This window comes from Rhamphochromis sp. 'chilingali' (genome assembly GCF_963969265.1).
Source record: "Rhamphochromis sp. 'chilingali' genome assembly, chromosome: 4".
In the NCBI taxonomy this organism is placed as follows: Eukaryota; Metazoa; Chordata; class Actinopteri; order Cichliformes; family Cichlidae; genus Rhamphochromis; species Rhamphochromis sp. 'chilingali'.
The window spans coordinates 41667658-41685221 of NC_137948.1; the positions used below are offsets into that span (position 1 = coordinate 41667658).

Consider the following 17564-nt stretch of genomic DNA (forward strand, 5'->3'; position numbering starts at 1 on the left):
AAAATAGAATTACATTCCCAAGTTCCTATTTGTAAAAGCGAAAACCCAAACATCACTGGTTAGGCTGTGGTCCTGGCCCTACAAGAGACCATTTGTAAATAACCTTTTATTTAATTTATTTAGGGGTTTGTTGTTGTCATTGTTTTCTCCTCATATCTTGACTGCTCTGATGGAGACAGAACACGCATGCGCGGTCTGGTGGAAGCGTCTTAATGTAAAACCACATTTCATTTCATATCAGTCTAGTACTGTTATACTTTAATCCAGACAGGGATAAATAATAGACGAGCTCCGGATGTCCAGGATATATATTTCAAAATAAAGCTTCCGACCATCTAAACTGAATGGTTTTTGCCTGAAATCAGCCTGAAAGCTATAACATGAGCAAAGTAGAAGATTTTATCTTGAATATCCTCTTGATTAATCACGTCCCTGGGATGTTTTAAAGCACTTGTTTGAAAACCAAAGCCGGAAGTTGTATGTGCTATTGCTGCTAGCTTTCTAACTGAGCTGGGCGTTTGGTGCCAGTAAGCAGAGCGATGCTCGCCTGCTGAGAGACGGGGTTTAAATCAAACGGAGTCCCCCTGGTACACAGACTTGGTGAGTACATATATTCCTGACTTTAATGCCCAATCAGACTTTAGTCGTCAGCCTGAGCATTTACAAACGAAGCTGACCGCAGCGGGCAGGTGAGGCGAACGGCTGTGAACATGGCTGTAGCCTGCTTTCACTCGGTTTGGCATTTCAAACCTCAGGTTTACACACTTCATTGCGTTTATTAACTTCAAAATACGTCGGAGCTGCAACGTTTTGCTCTGCTGTGTGTTTACAGACTAAAATCTTTAAAAATGCTGCGAGCTGGGGTGTGACTGACAGAGTGAAAGGCTTTATAACAAGACAGTGTGTTTCAGTTACAGAAAAACACATCGGGAGAAATGCAGTAATCAGACAGTGACAGGATAATATACACTGAACAGGTTTTGTCCTCAGATCGGATACAGGCTTAAAAAAATCAAATATTGGCTTATTTTTACTTTGAGTAACAACAAGTGTTAATGTATAGAAAGAAAAGGAAAGTGCATGTAGGCGTGTAGACTGAAATAGACTGGATGTTACTGGTCGTGTGGTGTGAGTGAGTAATGGCTGTAGTACAGCTAGTTGTAAAGCTGTAGTAAGCCTCAATCCTCCCTGCTCTCAGGGTAATCTGATGTGGCGGGAGGTGGGCGGGGCTTACAGGTAGACTACACCTGGCAGAGGTACGTCACCAGGTTTTGCAGGTGAATCTCGAAAAAAAACCAAACAGAAAATGTAAACATTTAATAGGTTTTATGTTATGTTACGTTATCGATATATTTTTACTGAATATGGCCAGAGCTTTAGATGAAATCAAGCGGTAAAGCGTTTCCTGTGTTATAAATCTTTTGTTTGCATATGATGCATTAAAAAGAAGTCCCAGGAAGAATGTCAGTGTTTGCATTCATGATTATTAAAGGTCCAGTCAGATTTAGTGCTAATAACCTCCAATGGTTTTCCCTGATCTGTGGCTAACAGCAGCTGCAGACGTGGATGGGTGGATGATGGTATCATGGCTGTTTTGCAGTTTTTGACAGGAAAAAAAATGCTTTGATGCATGAAAGACAATATTATTATTGTACGTTCATTTTGTTGGACTCAATTATTTTATGTGTTAATGCATTCAAGCCAAACTGCTGCCTGTCCTGAGTCATTACCAGTCCCACAGGAGGCTCTCCGAGGTTCATTCCACCTGGGTTGAACTGAGCATCAAGTATCTGGTGCTGACTGTTTGGCATCGCTACTTGAATTCAATTCTGAATGTATTACGTACATGGTATCACACATTGTATATCCATGTATAATGGCTGTTGTAAATTTAAGTCTCTTTGTCATTAAAGCAAATGTTTATAGTCGTCCCTCTGTCCTTCTGCTAAGGGGCAGTATTCAGAAAACACAGTGACAGCTTTGTTAATGTAGCAGCAGAAGAACAGACTGATCAAACCCTCTCAATGGAAATCTGAACCACAGTGAAATGCGACACTGTGTGTTGTGCTGGATGCAGCACAGGGTTAATATCCACCAGAGCTCTGAGCTGACGTGGAAAGTAAAAGAAAAAAATGGCAAATAGATAATTGGGATGCAGCTTTTAATTTACCTTTTAGTGAAGTGGATTAAAACATTATTATTCCATTAACAGTGGAATAATCCTTAAAGGTACTTTTTGTAATTGCCTTCTGCAAAATTCAACTCAATGTTTTTGGATGCTTGTTGGTGTTCCTACTGTCCACATGCTTGTAAATAAAAATGTGTTCAGGGTTACTTGCCTGGTAAACAGAGGTTCCCTTTACTCTAATCAGCCTCTTCTGCTACACATTTGATATTGTTTAGAAAGTACAGCCAAGCAAATAATGCACATTTGGGATATAAAGTTAGTGTTTTTGCATCTTTACAGTCTGTTGTTAGCTGCAGGGCTGCAATGATTCATCGAGTAATTCGAATAGTTTGCATAAATGTTTTGCTTTGATGCTTCGTTCAGTGCCTGGCTCTGTAGTGCACAGATGTGTTAAAATGTGTTAAACAATGTAAACGTGAGTGTTTTAATGTGGATCGTACTACAATACGCAGATGAACTGTTTACTTATAATTTAACCAGTCTGGTATGAGACTGGTATTACAAAGCCTGCCATCACATTTTACATGGAAGCATACCTGCAGCAAACACGGGTGAGTCTAAAGAGGGGTAAATACAGTCGATGGTTTAAAACTAGTTATTTTGCAATCATGTTTTTTGTATCGAGCCTTAAAAGTTTCATGGACTTGATCTCTCAATCAAGATAAAGCCTCCCACTCTCAACAGCACTTCTCATTCCACTTCATCTTCACCCAGGTTTTGTTCTGTTTACCATTCAGTCACCACTAACCATCTGCGGTGGCTGTAGCTCAGGAGGTGGAGCAGATCATCTACTAATCGCCAGGTTGGTCCGGTCGGCATTCCAAATATCCTTTGGGAAGATACTAACCCCAAGTTAATCTCCGATACATCCATCGGAGTATGAATTTGTGTGAATGTTAGAAAGCACTTTCAGCATAGAAGTGCTTCTATGAAGTGAATGAGGTATGTTATATAAAGGTCCATTTACTATTACACCACCTAGAAACTAGCAGGACTTTGTAGAGCAGCCCAGATATTTCTGTATGTTCCCCAGGAAAGGAACTTTCCCGACAGGATGTCTGTTTGAGGGCAGAGAAAAAACTCAGTGTAGCTGCTTCTGAAAACTGGGGCATGGCTCTTGATGCTCATTGGTTAAATTCTTGTCAGTAACTGTTTCTTTGAAAGTGCAGCCACGTAGAAGAACAACAAACAGCAGACTTTTAACATTAGTATGAACACTGCAAAAGTTAAAGAATGCTTTGCAGCAGAGTTGCTTTTTATTTTTATTTTTTTTGTAGTGTGAAAAATCATCATTTATTATGCTTTAAATAATTTTATGACATATTTATTCAGGAGTGACCAGGATTCATGTTCTCTTTTTTGATTTTTCTTTCTCATCTTCTTCATCTGCCTCCTCCACCACTAATCTCTCCTGGTCATCTCTCTCCATCCCTTCCTCTTCCTCCTTCAGCAGTTTGATTTCATTCTCACGTCGCAGGAGTTTATTTGCTCAGTGTGAGTCTGCCCACGTTAGGTCCACTTGAAACAAAGTTTCACTAACAGCCCGTGAATAGTGGTGAACAGGAGCTAACAGCAGTGCTTATTGACAGAAAATCGCAGCTCACCTCAGTATCACTGACGTTGACTCGCTGACAGTGTAAGGGATAATATTCAGGCCGAGTCAATATCAAAATGTAATAAAAATCAGGTAAATACCAAAATTTTGTAGGGCTTCAGCTCTCGTCCAGTATAATGTGAGAGGTTGTTGACAAGATGATGATATAAATCGCATGAATGTCAGGATTACACGTCACAGCATCAGTAAACAAGTAAAGGGAAAGTGTTTTACTTCCTCTGATAGAGAATATACCCTGTTTGTTTACTCGTGGTTGCCATAGTTAACTGCCTCTTCATAATGTTTAGTGGATTTTTAGGCTTATTAACAACAACAACAAATGTTGAATATGAAGCTGCCAGGCAGGAAAAGAGGAAAACCAAAGAAAAGATTCATAGATGTAGCGAAGAACATGCAGAGGATTAGTGTGAAAGCAGAGGAGGCTACTGATAGGAAGAGACTCTCAGTGGTGACTTCTAATGGGAGCAACAAGAAGAAGACGACCAAAGAAAAGATTGCAAATTTGTTTCAAACTGAATTTTGTCTCCTTGCAGTGATTGGCACCAGGCAATAACAAGAACCATGGTGACCAAGAAAGTGAGGACAGAATATATGAAGAAGTTCAGGGACCCCAAATGGGAGACGTTTTCTAAATGCTATGAGGACTCTGTGAAGTACCGTCTGACTCGCCGGGTGATAGAACACTCCCACAAGCCCTGGTTCTGGGAGGGCTGGGACAGCGGCTCTGACTCCAGCGGCTGGTCAACACCAAGGCTGACCAGGAACAAAGTGGTTCCTCTGTCTCTCCCGCTGCCGCCCACATCCTTGGAGGTCAAGCAGAGGTTGTTGGAGTCAAAGACCAGTCCTGTGCAAAAGCCAGCGTGCGAGGATGGAGAGACTGACGTGGGGGACCGGGACGCTGCGGTTGTAGATGCGGCACAAACCACAGGTAAGAGAACGGGTCACCAAGCAGAAGTTCTAAACATATGCTTGATTAAGTTTCTTAAATGTGATTAGGCGCCGCTTCTCTCCCTGGTAAATGTTTTAAACATATCGTAAAAATTTCTGCTTTGGACAAGACATCAATTTGGTTTCCGAGACTTTGTGTCATAGCAAGGGTACATTTTCCAGAGAACTGCAGTTTCTGATTAATATTCTTTCAATTAACTAACCAAATAAACTAGAAGTAGCTCTGATAATAACCATGTCAATCATGATGTGGCAAAAACTGCAGTTCCAGAAGTGGCCACTTGAGGCTGGCTCCAAAAGTGAGTTAGTGTCTATACTTGTGATAAAATGTTAAAACTTCACAGCTCTCAAATGATTTTTTACTCCATGGTCCATTGATCAGTTTTTTTCAACTACACAGTAGGGAAACTTTTTTTAGATAGATAATTCTTTTGAACAATGGCTGAAATGTAGGCGTGGCCATTTGACCTTGCCATGGAAGTTTCAGTTACATGTCTTGTCTCTGCATCATAACTGTACAAGTTAGGCTCAGTTTCCTAGTCAAGCCTTCTAGCATTAACACATAACAGCATTCCCAGTCTCTCATACAAACATGGTCTCTTCTCAAAATAAGAAACCCAAACCCATCAGGTGGCATCACCCACGTCCCTCTCAGGTACTGCTGTACCACGAGGGCTCAACATTGTTTGATCCTCGGCTGTTCTTTGTGTTAGCTTGTCAGCAAGCAGCATGATGCTTATGGTGCACATTAGACCTGCTAAACATGAGCTGCTTAGCTTCGTTGTTGCAAGGATGTTGACATGTGGGTCAAAGCCCTGCTCAGTGCAGCCTCACAGAGCTAACCTTGTTTTACTCTTCTGACAGTTGATGATGATGATGATACTACATTAACTCAAATACAGTGTATTTTGTCCTGAAATGCACAAAACTAACTGTAGGAGAAGAAAGTGACCATGTTTGCATTTGTGCTTCAATTTCACCTTTTCTTTTTTAGTCTTCAGAAACAGTTTGTAAAGATCTAACAGATGGTGTTTTTTGTGAACCCTTTGTAAGCGTCACTCTGACAGTACGAGGCACAGAGGCTGGTTTACCTCAGGAGACAGCAGTGCTATAAACGTTTGGACTGAAAGTTCAGCAGTCAGATGGGACTGTTGTTGCTGAGACACTGAGCTTAAAGATAAAGGATCCATTGTGTGCCTTTGACATTTGTGATGTCTGCATTTCAGACAGGAGAGTGCCAGGAAGCCTGCTTATCTCTGAATTTCACAGTCACAAATAATTTCATATAGATTGAGTCACAGCAGCGCTCTGCAGGGTCACTGTGGAGCCATCCAGCTCCATCGAGTGGTTGATTGGTGTATTGGTTTAGTTAGTTAATCTGTTTGTTCAGTCAGCAGAGCTCAGTGGATATTTAAACGATTTCACTGTTTCCTGTGTTCTTGTGAAGCAGCAGTTGTAGAAAATGGTGTGAATGAGGCCGGTGGCAGTTCTGTGGCGGTGGCTCCAACAAACAGCGCACCCTCAGACGACACACCGACAGACAACGGGCCAGCCGACTCGGCGTCTTCTGATGCGGAGCCAGTAAAGCCAGTATCCCGACGGCAACGCCGCCGCCACACGCCACGCTCTGAGCAGCCGCACCGAGACAGTTCCCAGGATGACAAACCAGCCGTGATCCGTAAACCGCCGAGAGCAAAGAGCACGCCGGTGATCAGCACCAAGGAGAAGGAGAACCAGAGACCGTCCAGCCGGCTGGACTGGAGCGAGAGACAAATGGAGGTCAAGAGGACAACCAATGATGTGAGCGCTGATCTCAGTTGGGATACTGCAGCACTTTTAGAGCCTTTAAAGCTCAGGGCTCATGGCAACAACAAATATACTTTACTCTTATGACCACTAGCAACTTTTCAGAATTACAATCAATAATTTGACTGTTTTTAAGTTATACGTTCAGATTTTAAACACCATTATATCTCAAGAGACAGACTTGCTAACTAGAAAAAAACACGTAGCACATTACCAGCCTTTTTCTTTCTCGGCCCGTCCTTGGTAGTGCAGGGGTCCTGCAGCTCGACCTCATTCACAGGACAGCAGAGAAGTGAAACGTGTCACCGAACACGCAGCAAACATGAATAATAAAACACCGGTGTAGCTTTGGGAAATGACTCCTCTCTCTGGTTTCTCCTCACAGAGTCACACTACTGATGCCTGCGTTCAGACCCGCAGGGAGTCTGACAAGCGGAGCTCCAGGCTGGACCGCCGGCGGGCTCGATCGGCTGACCTGGAGAAGATAAGACGCTCGCAGCTGATGGTGGTGGACGACCGCTGGATGACAGAGTACATGCGCTGTTTCTCCGCCCGGCTTAGGTAGAGATGGGATCCACCTAGAATCCCTAAATACCAAGTTTCCTTACGTGCAAATATCAGGAGGAAATCATTTCTCATTTTAATTAACAATCCAGACAGAGAACCGTGTTGCCACAAGACAACACCGCTCGCTGCGTTGTCTCCTTAGTTGACAAAGAAATAAGAAATAAAGTGAAGAAGTGGGACGAGCTACTGTTTTCGATCCAGTTGATAAAGTTCTAAATAGTTTATGAACATCAAGTTTACAATTTTACCTTTCTGTACATGGGTCGTTACAAAAAGTACCTTTTTTATAATAAAGATCAGAGATTAGATTCTTTTAACAGATTTGGGACTATTTTACGTATATCTTTGGGATTTCAGTAACGAAATGACACGAAACAAATCGAATTAACTTAAAATTCATTTAATTCGCTTCTCTCTGGGATCTTAGATAACTTCTCTCAGTTACTGGGTGAATTAGCGCTTGAGCCAGGAGGGTGTCACTGCTCATATGAGAAAGGGACAGTGTTACACGAGTGTGTCTGATCACTGAGCAGCGGAGTTATCAGCTAGACTGCAGCGTCCTTTGGAAGATGTTTGATGTAAGATGTGCCCTTACATCAGCGTTTATCTGCATTCACGACCTTGCTGCTTTGGCTTCCTGATGGAGACAAAAAGCTCTTAAAAGCAGCTGTAGCAGAGGACGGACACAGCTCGCAGCTGTTTATGGCGCCCCCAAGTGGTCAGAAGCTGCAGCTTTAAGCGCTAAAATGCTCCAACGCTCTTTTTTTAATTCAAGATATTTTTATTGAGTATTTGTGGATATAGTTTACAAAGAAAACAAAGAAGGCGGAAAACACAAACTGTTTACAATGAATACAAAACAGACATGTTGGAACATTGTTTTCCTCTCTTATTATTTACCAAACAAGCAAAAAAAAAAACCAGAAACAGAAAAATAAAAAATAACAAAATAACAAAAGCCACAACCCGGGAGGGATTATGAGCTTCACGTTCCCGTTAAGACATCCGACCACTCTGGAGAAGCAAATCCGTTAGTCAGCTGGAACATCCTTAAGTTGAAGTTTAGAGAAGTTTTCCAGAAAGAGACCCCAAATTTTATCAAATGTGCCCTTTTGGTTCTGGGTGGAGCAGTGGATCTTTTCCAGACTGAGACACGACATGAGATCAGCACACATCAAAATAGCACGCCTATCCAAGAGGGAACCAAAGGACAGCACCCTGCGCTTTGCTCTGGGAATATACTTATCATCCTCTCCCGCTTTACCACAGAGAGCAAGTAGGGGTTGAGAGCTAGTTTCAGGCCGGCAGCCTTGTTCAAAGTGCAGAAAACCTCCCAAAAGTTTGCCAGGGCAGGTCCACCGATGCTCTTTGTAGTTAATTTCATCTATGCAATAGGTGTACAGAACATTTATTATGACTTGTGATGGTATGCTATAGCCTTTCCCACGTCTTCACTTGATGCCACATTACACGGGATTATTTATGACGAACTAACGAGACAACAGGAACAGTGTTGTTTTGCTGCAGCATCCTGTCAGAGCGAATCGCTGCTGTCGAGAGAGAAAGAAAAATACTGTCCTTAGATTTCAGACTAAAGACCATTCATGCAAAAGTTGTTAACCATCACCTTTTGTTGTTGTTTTCCCTACGACAGTAACGATCGGCTCTGCAGGAACAGTTCAGATTTCTCTTTCTGAACACTTTCAGATGAAATTGGCTGAACTGTGTTTCTCTGGTGTTGTTTTTTGTATGAGAATGAACAATAAAATGACTCGTTCTTAGATTTTCTATACATGTATCTACAAAAAAACACACCCACGTCTCTTTTGAATGTATTTAGTTTCTGCTCTTCTTTCATTTAGAGCTCATGTTAAACACACATTCTGTTTTCAGCTCTCTCTCATGAAGCCAGCTGTGTGTTTACACCTCAGAGTTTGATCGGAGAAAGGCCCAAACTGGAACTTTTGATATCTGTGTATTTTGGATATGAGGACTCGAGCTTAGATTAAAAGAAGTTAGAAACACATGATATGTCAAATAAAGCTCAAATCGAAGGTATTTTTACAGAAAAGGTTAGTTTATTAAATTGTAATCATTGTAATTATTTAGATCAGGTAACTGTTAAGCATACAGTATATTTATTGCAGAGTGTAGTTGGTGTGTTTTCACCTGGGGCAGCTTCTTTTTTTTAAATTGATTTTTAATCAGAAATAACCTGAGTGTAGTGAGTGTAGTGAATACTCCACAGGAAAAAAGCTTTTAGGGTAATTACGCAAAACTAGATGCTTCTAAAACTTTTACGTGAAATGAGGAGCAGCCATCATCGCCGTACTGCTGTCTCTCTTATTTTTTTAAAGACAGCCAGAACGTATCAGAATTCCAGTTTAAAGTTTCTGCGGCGTCCTGGTCCACCAGGCCTGAAACAGACCTACATGTTTCCATCAGCGTGAAGAAAAGCACACGTGTTAAAGCGTTCTGAGTTTGTGGCGTCTGTTATTTGTTGATTTTAACTCAAGATTGTAAACACACTGTGAGGTCATGGCTGCGTCTCGTGACTCAAACTGAGGGCTAATCGTCCTTATGTACCAAGTTTACAGCTTTGCACTCAAAGAATGTTTGTCGTTTTCACACCAACCGAACCTCTTCACTCTGAATGTTCACAGCCCTTCGTGTTTGTCCTGACACCACAGGAACTTTAAAAACCAGTGTTTGTGCTGTAGGTGGCGACGGAGATGTCCACACGCTTTACTGAAGTAAAAGCACTAATGGTTAAAAAAAAGACTCAGTCGTGACTAAATGTTTTGTTGTGTAAGAGTAGCGAGTATGGTTTCGCAATTAATATGTTTGCCTATTGACTAACTCTGTTAGAGCTGTGAGTGTATGAGTGCTCAGGGTTCAGAAAGTTGTAAAGCTTCATCCATGTGCTCAAAACATGTTGTATCTAAAGTGCACGAGCGTTTGTTTCTGCGTTGCTTCAACCTGAATGTGTTCTCACTGTCGGTCAGCGTGAACAGTCAACATCACTGACAACAGCAGCTATCAAGTATAACCCGAGGCATAACGTGATGTTGTAACTGAGGGCCCTCAGAAACCGAGTGAGTGCAAACACAGCTGTTAAAGACCTCGGAGTGAGAGTGGGTAAACGTACCTGTAGAGCTGCTGTGGATGCAAAGGTCCTGCTTTGGTTATTTATCTTCATAACGCATTTTAAACGTATGAATGTCGAGACAATCACTAGAAATGATTTGAAAGTGGAAAAAACTAAATATGTAACACTTAAGATAAGCTGTCGAACAGAGTGGACGTGGGTGGAGAAAATGTTGCTTTGTCTGGTTTACCAGCAACAGATGAGAAGGAATGTGCATCACATGTCGGAGTATTTAATGCTGTCGACATATTTCGCCCACTGTATTTGTACTTAAAAACATGCACAGGCTATATTTTCATTCACTTTAATGCATTGCTGTGAATAAATTATTTGAACAAAACCTGATTTGAAGAGTTGATCTTTGAGCCTTCGTGCTTTGTTAACCATGTCTTGTAATTTCACCTGCATTTCTCCAGGTCGCACGGCTGAAAACGCTGCTTATCTTTGATTTCACTTGTTTTACAACTTAATATTCGCTGAGTAAAATTACACAGATATCTTTTAAGCATCGGTGTATTCAGGGGCTCCACAGCTTTGAGCTTTATTCTGCTGATTGGTGGACAAAGATGTAAAGTCTCAGTGAAAACTAACAGCATCGTTAAGGAAATCTGTGCAGACAGAATCAGAATCCCGTTCTTCATGTTTACGCTGGAAGTATATGCAATATTCCACGATATAAATGGAAGTATGAAATCAATAAAATCTTGTTCTGCAGATTCTACACATCACATTATTTAACTTCTTACACCCGAGCTGAGTAACTTTACCTAAAACCTTTCAAAGTGCCTTTGGAACAACATCTACAGACTCAGCTGATTTCAGTGAATGAACATTTGTCCTCAGTTACCAGCTCAAATATAGTGCGAGCATTTCAATGCACCGGTGACACAAGCAACAGCAGCTAAAACAGCTTCACTTTTATTCAAAGCTTAAAGAGGTTTCAAAACTGAAACGATTCATTTGATGTAAGCTCAACATTCTGAACTCAACTGAGCGTCATTAAAACTACAAATTCCCAGCAAAAATGAGAACCAAAAAATGTCTTTGAAGAAAAAACAAAACAAAAAACCCCCACAGAACATTGGCTCATTGTGCAACCTTAAAAATGAGTCTTTAAAAGAGGAACGATCACAAGATCACGAGGGGAGTCCTGCAGCGAGGATGCTGCCCAGCAGCGTTCGATCCTTCAGAGCGTTTTCGACATCTTTCTCCTCGATCTTCAGGAACACCTGCAGAAACAGACGCTTTAATCAGCCACGTTCCACTCGGTGTCTTGTTCCCTGATAACCCCTCGAGTTTCATTTTTAAGCAACAGAGGTCGAACACTGCACTGCAGAGCATTTCCTCGTGAAGCGTCGGGTACCTTAGTGAGACGAGCCTCTTTGGCCTTCTTCAGGGCAACGATCCCTCGACTCTCCAGCAGACTGCAGAGCGACAAACACTCGCCCTGACCCACTCCAGACACCTGCCTCTGAGCGCACAGGCGGCTGTAAACCTCATGGAGCTGAAACACAAACGCCCACGGGTCAGGAAACACCACCAGTCTAGAAACAGATTTGTATTTTCTCTGGCAGAGACGGAATAATTACGCATTAATGCAACAAGTTTCCTGATTTGCCACGACAACACGCCGCTAAAATCCTTTAGCAAACTAATATCAGCACCTCACCTTTCCCAAGCCGATCTCTTTGCTCTTCCCATAGCGGATGAGCAGCAGCAGGCAGCACACCAGCAGCTTCTGCTGCAGGGGGAAACTCTCTCCCTCTGAACCGCTGCTCTGAGACGCCATGCGGTCGCCGTAGACCTCCGACAGCACTCTCGCAACCTGCGGCAGGCTGACCCGGGACGCTGCAGAACACACAGTACAGGAAGTTTCCACCAATCAGCTGCCGTGTGACTTCCACCATCATCAGTTTTAACTCAAGAAAACATTTCACAACTCACCTTTACTTTCACCCTTTGGATCACTTGCTTTTTTCCTCTCATCAGACTCCACAATCTCAACTGCTCTCCTGAAATCAGCAACCAGAAAATCGTTTGAATGACATTTCACAGAAACATCAACTCAAAGAATCTGCACGAGGTCTCCCGAGAGCAGAAACAACTAAAATGCCTAAACGAGTGCAGAATCTAAATGCAAACACAGAGACATGATTCCCTAAAAGGTTAAAGAAAAAACAAGTCCAAGCATTCACCTGCAGATGTCCAAAGCTTTCCTGGCGTCTCCCGACACAGCTGAAACTTTCCTGGCACAGAACTGAACTGCAGAAGCGTCGAGGAGCCCTTCAGCCGAGGCCTGAGGAGAAGAAGACGCGGCGCTGATTAAATAAAAGTGATCTGTAAGGTTCCAGCTTAAGCTCTGAGTCACACAGACCACATTTACCTGTACAAGCCTGTCCTGTACAATGGCCGTGAGCTCCTCCCGGCTGTAGGGAGGGAAGTGCAGCAGCAGAGGGCGACACTGGGGACGAGCCTGCAGTCTGGGCAGGATACGGTCAGTCAGATCCAGAGCGTTTGCAATACCTGCAAAGACATCAGTGGTCAGCATGTAGAACAGGTAGGATTTTTGTCAGAACACTCTGCTTTCTGTCTACAGGACACAAAGATGTGAGATCTGGTGAATTTGGGATATTTGTTGAGTCGAGTACTTACCGATGAGACAGAGGCGAGACTTTGGCAGGTACGGCCATTCAAAGATTGTGTAGAGGACATCCTGGGCTTTGCTGTCCAGCTGATCCATCTCATCCAGAACAAGAAGCCTTAAAGGGGAAAAACAAACAAACAGACCCAATCAGTATCTCAGCAGGCAGTAATCACAGCTATACTTTCAAAACATCCCAAAAAGGACTTTCAACCAGCAACTTTTTTAAAAGAATACCTTTAGTGGATAGTTTGCTCGAAAGTTCTAAAAAGCCACACCCTTTAGTCATCTATCATATACTTCCTTTTTCAAGTAAATGTGTGATAAGATAATGATAATTGATTTCATCTATATAGCGCTTTTCAGGGCCCTCAAAGCGCTTTACAATTCCACTATACAGTCACACACTGGTGGAAGCAGCTACAGTTGTAGCCACAGCTGCCCTGGCGCAGACTGACAGAGGCGAGGCTGCCATATCGGCCCCTCTGGCCGTCACCAGTAGGTGGCAGGTGAAGTGTCTTGCCCAAGGACACAACGACCGAGACTGTCCGAGCCGGGGCTCGAACCGGCAACCTTCCAGTTACAAGACAAGCTGCCAACTCTGAGCCATGATCGCCCCAAAGGATTGAGGATTTGTTGACTCACACAGTGGGCCCCGGGGCTGTCAGGAACCTCTGCAGTCCGTTCTGGCCACCAGATGCCTTCAGTTTGTCAGCCAGCAGTGGGAAGACTGCATGGGAGCTCCTCAGACTCATGCAGTTCACCATCACCGTCTGTACTGACGACAGCTCAGCCTGAAGGCACACAAAACGCAACCAGTTACTGACAAAACTTCAACCCTGGCTGTTACATAGACAATCAGGGGACAGGTTATTAGCCTGCACTCAGACTTTAAACTTGCACTTTAAGACCCTCAAACTCTGGAAATGAAGCCTGTGGGGTGCTGCTCAAACTCGAATCTTACTGCAGTAACTGAAAGTCGCCAGCAGGTGTCCTAAAGCACTAAACATGACAGACTACAGACTCCTTCACGCTCACCTTCATCTCCTGCAGCACACAGTTGAGGCAGGCTGTCTTGCCTGTTCCCGGGGCTCCAGAGATGTAGAGGCTGCCGGGAACATGCTGAAGCACTTTGTCCTCCAGGAAGGACCGGATGGACGCCCGCTCGGCCTCTCTGGACATAAGGCGCTCGGGGATGGCAGTGTGGAGTGCCTGCTTCACACTCTGAAGCCTCATCTCTGGAGAAGAAATGGTGATAATGTAGTGTAATATAATATAATGTAATATAATATAAGTGGGGAACAAAAAAAGAAGAAGAAAAAAAAACTAGAGTTCTTACTTTCTCCAAACAGTCGAGCAACGGGTGGCTTCTTGTTCAGATTTTTATGGATGGGGCTCCCTGTAGGCGTTTCTTCTCGTTTCGGAGATGATTTGGCGGTGGAAGGGGGCGTCTGTTGCCCCGAGGATGGGATCAGCTGACGACGAGCCTGCACCGGTGAGTTCTCATCAAAGCCGAGTTTTCGTGGTGAGGCCAGGCTCAGCTTCCTCTGTTTTGTAGGTGAGCACTGCAGGGAGGTGCCAAGGTTGCAGACATTGTCATCACCTTGATGGAGAAAAATGAGAAGTGCTGTTATTTGTTATGACTCGAGGCTGGCTTTTTAGGATCTGAAATTTTAATCCTGAAGATTCGCCATTTAAATTCAATTCACATTTTTTTTAGTCTAGAGGCACTGAAGGTTATTAGTACACAGAGCTGCATGAAGTAGTGGAACAACTGAAGCTTTTGAATTCACCGTTCAATACCTGTGCGCTTTCGAGGGCTGAGGGGGATCCGGCTTTGGAGACGAGGGGAGGAAGGTGCTGGCGGCTGGGCTGATGTGCGTCTGGGTGAAAGAGGGGACGAGAGGGCGACTGGCCGCGTTGGGGAGAGAGGAGTGGGCTGGTCTGTGTAGCGTCTGGGGGACAGTGGGGTGGACAAGTTAATGGGACGTCTCGGGGAGAGGGGTCCGATCCGCGTCAGCCCCGGGGCCTGAGGTTCAGGCTTGATTGGTGACACAGCTGGGGACTTCTGGGGCTCCGGCTTCTTGGAGCGGGAGGAAACTCTGGAGGATTTACGTCGAGGGAACTGAAGTGTGGGCTGAGCTCGTCCCTGGGAGCGTGTGCTGGGCATTTTGGATTAACCTAAACGAAGACAACATGTTTAAGCACCTAAATATGACACATGATTCAGACATCATTTAATTGTTAAAAAATAATAAGAACCAATGTTTTGTTTGGCTTTTTTATATATTTATATATGTATGAACAGAGCCGTAGCCAGAATAATATGATCAGAAATATATGTGAAGATTAAACACTGATGGGATTTACGATGAAGTGCGTGTTCCTATTTGGAAATACATAAACATGCACTTTTGTGTAAGGACCACCAAAAAACAAGAAGACTTTCGACTGATTCACAGGCAAATTATTACTAAGCCCAAATTTCACGACTGTAGTTTTTGAGTGGAAATGTCTGCTGTGGGTCTTGAAAAACGGGCAAAGGCATTTCAGAAACAATCGTGTCCCCAAATAAACCTTGCGTTCATTGGTTGTACAAATCTTTTCGCATCCCTCCACGATTTGCTGTCCTATCAAAGTCGTTTAGCTCAGTTGCTCCAACATGCTACTCAAACACGAGCCATTAATCGCGTAACTTCATGTTAAAATTCAAAATCGCAAATAAAATCGTAGCACTGCGCCTAGTACTACACTAACAGCGCAAATTACATTTGTTATATCGCGTGATTCCTGAGCTAACAGTTACCTATAAACAGGAAATAATACAGTGTGCTCCACTAATGGCGCCAAACAAAGGCCTCGGCCTTTAAATAGCCGAGTTTCCACTTTGACCGGACAGGTTTTTAATCTAAAATATATCTGGAAGACTAAAATTGACTCCGAATGCATTTGTTTGCAAATACAAGCAAGCGTGTAAAGTTAACAGATATTTTTAAGAGTAGTGGCAAACCTACGCTGAAGAGTAGACTACAGTAAGTCAGCTCTCTTCCGCCCGTCCAGTATCAAATGTATTTTTCTTTTACGAGTTAAATGAGCGTGTTGGTAACAAACGTACCTCTTAAATTAAGTTGATAGAAGTCCTCTCGGTACAACGCAAAACGTGTTTTCTTTTCTCTCTGGCCGCCCGAAACCAAAGTTGCGCCGAATCTCCCGCAACTCTTTCTAGATCAGCTGTCTTTCCCGCCGCTGCCCTCTGATTGGCTTAGCTGAGTGAAGCTCATTGGCTAAAGCGTTACGGAGGATGTTACGTCAATGTTACGTGCCCCAGTCGGTGGCGGGAGTTTGAACACAGAGTACTTTTTTGGCGCAAAGTTCCCGGGAACTTATACGTGTCCAAATCTGGCATATTTACCTGTTTCTCCAAAATAATTTACGTTATGGAAATAATCAGAGTAAACTATTTTAACTACCATGTCACTGCACTAAAACAATGACACAAAGCATTAATAATATATAAAGCATATAAATATATATTTAATACATAAAATATTTTTGGGACATTACTACAAAGACACATTTTGCTCCCGATTTGCCATGGGCATTTTATTGTTGCCTTATTCAGAACTGAAGATAAGTGTTGATTATCTTATATCCTTTCGTTAAAGTGGGGAATGGTGGTTAGCACTATTTTCTTACAAGGAGGTTGGGTTTGAATCCAAGCAGGGGCCTTTCTTTGTGGAGTTGGCATGTTGTCCCTGTGTCTGCAGGTTTTTTGTGTTTTTTTAAATACACTCACCTCTTTTTACTGCCCGTGTGTTTATATACCTCTGGAATATGTTGTTCGATTTTGTCTTCTCTCTCCCATTGCTACTTTATCATCCCTGCTCGCCCCTTTTTTATGTCTTTGCCTTCACTCTTAACTGGTTATGGCAGATAAAATCATCCCCGAGTCTGGTTTTGCTGGATGCCAAATACCTTCCGATTGTCATTTTCCCTCAACTGGACTCTTTACCTCACAGTAAAACAAACCCCAAAGCAGCTTTTGTTGTGAAATTAAAAACAAAAAAAACCACCAAATAGAAAAGCCCGATAAAATGAATACAACATGAAGCCACAAACAGCTCCATAAGAGCAAAAAGACAAATTGTACACATTTAAAATAAAGGAAAAGGGTTAATAAAATAACGAGCTCAGTGAGCTCAGGTGTTTATCTAAATAAACACCAGTACCGTGGGACGAGGTTCTGTTAGACTGAAGATTAGCAACAATTCATTTGTTTTTGAAGAATGCTGACATTGTTACAAGTCTCGCTTATAAAGCACAAATAAAACAAACACACACCAACAATTTCTCTAAGACTTTAAATGGATTAGAGAAACAGATGAAGGAGGCCAGTGCTCGACTTTCACTAGACTGTAGGACTGATGGAAACTGCCTGGTTTTACCGCAGCTTTTAGCCATCGGTGAACAACTCCAGTAATTGGGCAACAGAACTGTTTTGCTTTCAGTCTTGTCAACAAAAGATAACTGCACCCATGCCAAACATTTAGCATGCTTACTCATCAAAAGACTCGGGGCCCCTCATTCAATAAAAAGTCATACATGTATATGCAGCGAGCAGTGCTTATACTGAAAATAACCAGACATAAAT

General features: G+C 42.9%; 2 protein-coding genes across 5 annotated transcripts; one reads left to right on the forward strand and one right to left on the reverse strand.

The window, feature by feature from the left end:
• The first annotated feature begins 494 nt into the window (after positions 1-494).
• Positions 495-10694, forward strand: ccsapa (centriole, cilia and spindle-associated protein a). Of its 4 annotated transcripts, none has more exons than XM_080881171.1 (5): positions 495-600; positions 2903-2990; positions 4337-4731; positions 6199-6551; positions 6943-10694. In XM_080881171.1, the coding sequence occupies exons 3-5, from the start codon at positions 4365-4367 to the stop codon at positions 7120-7122; spliced, it is 900 nt and encodes a 299-aa protein (XP_080737297.1). In that variant the 5' UTR covers positions 495-600; positions 2903-2990; positions 4337-4364; the 3' UTR covers positions 7123-10694. The 4 variants fall into 4 exon arrangements, with proteins under 4 accessions (XP_080737297.1, XP_080737300.1, XP_080737299.1 ...); XM_080881174.1 differs by having other exon boundaries at positions 6202-6551; XM_080881172.1 differs by having other exon boundaries at positions 514-600; positions 2926-2990.
• Positions 10695-11168: 474 nt separating this feature from the next.
• cdc6 (cell division cycle 6 homolog) lies at positions 11169-16185 on the reverse strand. The gene is made up of 12 exons (XM_080881164.1): positions 16029-16185; positions 14717-15094; positions 14253-14516; positions 13952-14151; positions 13559-13707; positions 12925-13031; positions 12656-12795; positions 12468-12568; positions 12217-12284; positions 11942-12120; positions 11636-11776; positions 11169-11501 (listed from the first exon to the last, which is right to left on the reverse strand). Exons 2-12 carry the CDS (start codon positions 15081-15083, stop codon positions 11409-11411), a joined length of 1809 nt encoding a protein of 602 aa, XP_080737290.1. The 5' UTR covers positions 15084-15094; positions 16029-16185; the 3' UTR covers positions 11169-11408.
• Positions 16186-17564: the final 1379 nt, after the last annotated feature.